The 6820-nt window shown below is 39.9% G+C and overlaps 1 protein-coding gene across 1 annotated transcript in view; it reads right to left on the bottom strand.

The window, feature by feature from the left end:
- Positions 1-572: 572 nt before the first annotated feature.
- HAS2 (hyaluronan synthase 2) overlaps positions 573-6820 on the bottom strand; it is a 28648-nt gene continuing 22400 nt past the window's right edge. Inside the window, exons 3-4 of the mRNA XM_075549315.1 lie at positions 5530-5631; positions 573-3710 (exon numbers count right to left, since the gene is read on the bottom strand). Of these exons, the coding sequence (XP_075405430.1) occupies positions 2781-3710; positions 5530-5631 (1032 nt within the window). The 3' untranslated portion in view covers positions 573-2780. The remainder of the gene's footprint in view (positions 3711-5529; positions 5632-6820) is intronic.

The following is a 6820-nucleotide window of genomic DNA, read 5'->3' as shown; positions in this document are numbered from 1 at the left end:
TTTCAACATTTTTAAAACAAAATAGGGATGTTACTGTACAAAATGATTGCATAACAAAATGTATTTTTTCTTATGTAACATTTCCCCAATGTCCTCATAGTCTCTGGAAACATTGTGCTTACTGCTTAATGATCGCCCACTGTTTGGTATTCTATAATTATTATTGCCTTATTTCTGGAAATTTATTTAAGTTTTGGATATTATATACATGATATAAATTTCCTACAAATCAGATATTTTTCTGTTTGAAAAAGTACTTTAATAACATAACTTTTGTCTGATTTAGGGCTACTTTCAAGGATGATAGAGGAAAGAAATTCAGAGACAACTGGGAAAAAAACAAGATTAGCTGTGTCAGTCTCTCTCGTTCTAAAGTGTTCCAGATTTCCAAAACACAAATTTGGGGCGATTTCTACATTGAAAAAAGCAGTATTAAGTGACTTATTTATATAACCATGAGTTGACCAACCATGAGTTCTCATTCTTAAACACCCCATTCTTAGATCCATAGCATTGCAATCATGAAAATAATTGTTTTAAATTCCCCCTTCCCTTAGAAAAAAAGGCAATGATCTTATCAAAAATATTTTATTTACAAAAGTATCAATTACACTATACATCCTATGCTGGAAATAACATTGAATAATTGGAATACTTGCTAAAATAAATACAGGCAGTTAATTCAACCTTTTATAAGAATGAGAGAATTTGACATTTGAATGTTATCAAAGCTTAACTTAGAACATAAATAATTAAAAAGGAAAAATCAAGTTTTAGTCTCATGGATTGGCATGGCGTTTGCTTCCCACAAACTCTCCCATCAGTGAGAGGCTGAGTTTTTGTTCTCGGAAGGTAGAATGTGCAATTTTGCCTTCGGCAAGATTGTTGTAACATGAATATCTGCATAAAAAGCAGGGGGGCTGGGAACATTGTTAACACTTCTTCTCTAGTCTCTGCTTCAACATCAATGCTTCTTGGCAATTATTCATGTCCTCGTATTTCTAGCCAAGTCTACAGAGCACCAGCTACAAGATAACATTGACGTGTCAAAGCCAAAGTCACTGCCATCCAGTCACTCTGACTCACAGTGACCCTGTAAGCCAGGATAGAACTTCTCCTATGGGCTTCTGAGACTTAACTCTTTCTGGCAGTAGAAAGCCTCATCTTTCTCCTGTGGAGTGGCAGGTGGTTTTGAACTACTGACCTTAGGTTTGCAGCCCTATGTGTAACCCATTATGCCACTTGGGTTCCTTGGTGTGTCCAAATTCCTGCTGAATAACCAGGACCCAGGAGGAGCTAAATTGTCAAAGTTCAGAGTGTGTGGCTTACGGATTTTCATATGTGCCAATTTTTAAGAGTTATTAAACCTTGATATTATTTCTACTATGTAAACATAGGAGAGATGAAGCAATTTATCTGTATAATTTAGAGTAAATCCCTTTGGAAGTAAAAGAGTACTTTCAGCTTGAATTTTCCAATTGTGAATCTGCTTGCTTTATATTTATTATAATCAACTTCCTCATGTAAACCTCTCTGAAGGCCGGAAAGGCAGGTAAACCATGTTCAGTAAACAAATAAGATCTGTATAATTCAGGCCACAAAACAAAACCTTTGATGAACTACATGGTTTGACCAAATTATATAGGGTTTTTTGTTTTTGCTTTCACTTTCTGTTTAAAGACTACACTTTTGGGGATCATTTCTAATTTGTTAGTTTCCATTTAATCAGCCCAGGATAGCATGGCCAGAATGTCCAAAGAATATTCATCTTTATGTGCACGTTTTGTCTAATGCTGTGTTCTCTGTGTTTTCTTTCAAGAATTAGCTCTCTCTTTTTTTGGGAGGGAAAAATTGCACTTTTCTATCCCTTTGGCCTTGATTTTCATTTTTGTTTTTGTACACACATACGAATGCACTTTTATTCCAAGTGTGACAGTTATACTGGCCTTTTTGAAAAGAAGTTTTAAAAGATTTAAAATATTCAATGTTTAAATAGTTTGTTCGTTTGTTTTCCACAGAAATAAACTATTCCATTTTACAAAGTAGAGAGAGAGAGAAACATTTTATTCTTTCTATCATGAACAACATGATTCCACCAAGTTTCACATTTTGGGTAGGATTATTTTTTTTTAAGTATGACTTTTTTCAAAACCTATTTTATTAAAATAAAAAAAGGAAAGACAAGTGTATTTTGGCAGAGAAGTAAAATATAGAAGATGCAAAACTTGCTTTAAAAACTTCCATACAAAATTTCAAAACACAGTACAATTATATAAAAATTACAGCACAGCCTTTGAAATTTCCTTTGGCATTTCATTTGGTAGAATAAAACATAAAAACCATTCCTTTAAAAAAAAAAAAAGCTATTGAAACAGTCCATAAGTTAGGTTGTATAGGTTGAAAGAACTTTTTCCTTGAGTTTCTAAAAATCCTTTTTCTTCTTCTTCTTCCATGATAACCCACATAAAGCATGGCTAGTGAGGTATGTCGGGCAAAACATTGTCAGGCAGATGCACAGTGAGAAAAAGTGCACAATCATAAAAACCATCCCATTTTCATAGAAATCAAAGGCTAGCGAATCTGAGTTCCTTCTTGTCTGATGGATCATTACTTTGGCAGAATCAGCATGGATCAACAGAGCAGTGTTCTTGCTCAAGACCCAGCAGCAGTGATATGTCTCCTTTGGTGGCATAGTCTGAAGTCACGATACTGTACGGTTCGCCGGGGAACCAAGTGTGTGTGTCTGCACGTGTTAACTGTAAACCCCCCACAAGGGGAGATCATACATCCAGCACCATGTCAAAGTGTTGCCCCTTCTTCCGCCGGCCACACTTATTGATGAGGACCACATACAGCATCAAAAGCATAACCCAATAGCATGCATAGAGCAAGGCCCCCACGATGAGAATGGTCTGTTTGGATTCTGAAAATGGCTTTTTGGATTCCTTGTAAATGGTGAAAATCACCCCACCCAGGAGGATGACGGACCAAACCGACACTGGAATGAGACCTATGAAATTGACGACGATGGTTTTCCTTCCAGAGGTGCCCCACCCGGCTTTGTTTATGGTGGCAATGGCAAACATCTTGGCGGGAAGTAAACTTGACATGTAGAGCACGGAGTAGAGAGACATGAAGACCATGACGATATTTCCTCGGAGGCAGCTGGCAAAGGACGATTTGATGAGGCCCACAAGCTGGACGGTTAACAAGAAGAGGAGGATGTTCCAAAGTTTACCCCGGTAGAAGAGCTGGATGACAGTGGCGATGAGAAAGAACGGGAAGAAGCCAGTGATCACTGCTTCGTAGGTCATCCACAAGTGGTGCTTGTGGAACCACATTGCGTTGTACAGCCACTCCCGGAAGTAGGACTTGCTCCAGCGGGTCTGCTGGTTTAACCACCTGAGATACTCAATAGGGGTTTCCGTGAGGCACTTGGATCGAGCTGTGTATTTTGTGGCATAGCCCAGACTTAGCACGCGGTTCGTGAGATGCCGGTCATCGCCAAAGCTGCATTTGCTGCCCATGAATTCCTGATTGTACCAGTCTTCTACAAATTCGTTCAGCAAGGAGTTTCTGTACATGCCCAGAGGTCCACTGATGCACTGGACGCACCCAAAATAGGACTGACAGGCTCTTTCGATGTTAAAAGCCATCCAGTACCTCACACTGCTGAGGAAGGAGATCCAGGAGTCGTACTTGTTTAAAATCTGCAAAACAGTAAACACACAAATAAATAAATGGTCCGCTTTATCCCAGAATATTAAAAAGACCTGTCCCACACCTTGAAGTTACTACCTAGAGTGAGGTTTGTTATTTACCCTCCTAGCTTGAGTTCCCGGCCCTTTTGGACTTGATTTACGTCTGTTTCATTTCTTTTCTTGCCCTTGATTCTGAGTGATTAGATGAATGTGATCGCTTATGTGAGTGTGTATTGTGTACGCACACTTGGAGGGCATTAGTTTTCCTCTTCATCCGTCTCTATTCTTTTTGCTGTTGTTCTTGCTCCTTTATTATGATGTTTCTTTTTTTAGCTTTTAGTCCTCAGTTCCCACCTACATTAACCAGATCCTCTCCTAGAAGATATTCTGTGTTGCTTTGCTGGGCTGAGGGGCATCCCTGGTGCCACCGTAGAGTTAACAGAAAGGTTACCAGTGTGAGCCCATCAGCCGTTCTGAGGGACACAGGATGCGGCTGTCTGCTCCCAGAACTACAGCCTTGTACATGGGACACAGGATCCCTATGAGTCAAAAGCAACTCTATGAGCAGTAGGTGGGATGGTTCGGAATCAACTAGATGGGGATGGATTTAGTTCGGGGTTTGGGGCTCCTGTATTGCTTACATTTCAACTCATCCAAGTCCTGGTGATTCTAGCTTCCCTTCTCCTCCCCCTACGCGTTTCTGCAATGCCAGTGAGCAGCAGGTTTGGTGTGACCTTCCAAAATGTGAATCCTGGAAAGACGGTCTCTATATAAAGGTGAAAGAGCCTTGGCAGCACTGAGGAACAAGCGTTGGGCTGCTGCCCAGTCGCTCCAGAGGAGAAAGAGGAGGCTGTCTGTTCCCAGGAAGATTTACCATCTGGAAAGCCTATGTAGGATTCCTGTCAGCTAGAATTGACTTGAGTTGACAGCAATGGGTTTGGGTTGGGTGTTATACACAGGCCATTACAAACTATCAACTATGTCCCTTGCATTCTCTCCTGTCCCATTTTGCTCAATTTTATGTGACTTTTGGAAGTTTTCATTCTTTCATTGCCAGGTTATTTCTCCACTCTCCCTCGTGTGTTTCTTTGTCATCACTATCAATGTGCGCAGCAACAGAACACCTACATTTTCACCCCTACTTTCCAACGGGCTTTGCACCTTTTGATAAAATCTAATCTTACATTTGCAAAGGACTCCCTGGAATTTTCATCACTTCTTTTCACTTATTTATTGTTCTATCCCCAAGTACAAATTATCCAATGGATATGTATTTCTTTCATTATTTCTCCACTGATAGACAATTAGGTGTCATGTTATTGAATCCGAGATGCAAGTATGTCTTTGCCTTTCTCTCTATTTATTTTCTTCATTTATTTTCTAACTTGGGTTGTTGATCAATTACATATCAGCTTCTTTTTAAAAACAGATGGAAGATATAGAATGCACCTCATGTCATAGTTCCATTTCATTCCTCTCAACTGAACAAATGCTTAATATCAAAGCTTAGCAGAACATCACTTTGCTGGAGGAGATATGGTAGACATGATTATATAGCATGTTTTTGATAACGATGAGTCCCTATAGACATGTATTTTATTTTTCAAGGGCTAAGCTAAGAAGCTATTTCAAATAAGTCAACAGAAGATGGCATGCAGTGGGTACAAGGCATATTCTAATGTATGTCCTCAGCCAAGAACAATACTAACACACAGTTAGTGTATAATGTATACAATGCATTATACAAGATATACTGTGTTCAATGAGCCAATCAGTAAAAATAAGTACAACTAAGAGTGTCTGATGCAAAAAGTGAAGACGTATGCACCTGGACATCTCCCCCAACTCCTCCAACCATGGGGTCTTCTTCTAAAACTTTAACCATCTCCACAGACGAGGCAGGGTCCAGCATAGTATCAGAATCACAAACCTACAAAGAAGAAAGTCGAAAAGCAGTTAAAGACCTGGAAGTGTTTATCATGTTGCAAACCTGAGTACGTATGAGTATGGTATACCCTTAGTTATAATGTCATGAGACTTCAGTAAGCAAGTATCCCAAGGATGACAGAAGGTTTAATTATATCATAGCAAATACAAATGGTTGGTGGTTAGCAAGCTCGATAATTACACGGAAAGTTCCGAACACCATTTTAGTCGACAGCAATGGACAATTGAATTTAAGAGCAGAGGTAAAGGACTTTAGGCCATTCTAGGTATGTGTATCACCATCCTTTTAAAAAAAAATCCGTGTATGAGTCACAGCAAAGCATTTTGAAAACCAAGCCAACTTCAAGACTATTACTGGGATCCATCAGCAACAGGGACAGCCATTCTATAGACAAGGCCTTTCAGGTAAACCCCAGACACATTTCTTTTGAGGATCACTGTGGGAGGGATCAAAAGGCCAACAGTTCTTCCCTTTCCAGCCTTCCTTCTGAACCAGTTTGTAAACTAAAACATAAAGCCAGATGTAGAACCAACAATATCACTATTAAAAGTCAGCTTTATTTCTGATGAAGCTGATACAGAGAAGAGGGCTAAGTGTGAAAAGAGGCTTCCTACTTCTGTTCCCAGTCTTCCTCAGTCCCAAAGAGCATCCAAGTGGAACCAACATTTCCCAGCATATCCAGTCCTGTGCCTTTCAAACTATGGCAGATGCTACTCCTATTGATCTTTTCTTCCAAATCGCCAATTGGACCATGTTACTCCTCTCCTTTGGGTGAGAAAGCAGTGAGACAGCTGGGGAAGACTCAAGGAGGTGCCCCATGTGAATGGAGTCTCCACTGCATGCTCACAGAGATTTAGGCAGAAACAAGAAGTGCCCATCTCCCTAAGCTTACAAATCAGAGATCGTCTTCTAGTCTACTAAATGCAGCAACGCAGAGAATCCTCCAACCAGCAGTTCTATAGTGAACAGAGTTGGCAGGTGATGAAACAGCTTGGCGCCTTCTCCAGACAATGAAGGACATGATGGGAGGAGAGTCGGAAATTACTGACAATTCTGCCATCTAGGCTGACTACCACAGTCGGATTGAATCGAATGGAACCTACTTATTTATATCAAAAGCAACATCTAAGCCACTCTCCAAATGATACTTGATAATAGTAGTCAGGATTTC

The sequence above is a fragment of the Tenrec ecaudatus genome, chromosome 5 (assembly GCF_050624435.1).
Source record: "Tenrec ecaudatus isolate mTenEca1 chromosome 5, mTenEca1.hap1, whole genome shotgun sequence".
Classification (NCBI taxonomy): domain Eukaryota; kingdom Metazoa; phylum Chordata; class Mammalia; order Afrosoricida; family Tenrecidae; genus Tenrec; species Tenrec ecaudatus.
Note: the sequence above shows the minus strand (reverse complement) of the source record. Positions and strands in the feature narration are given on the sequence as shown.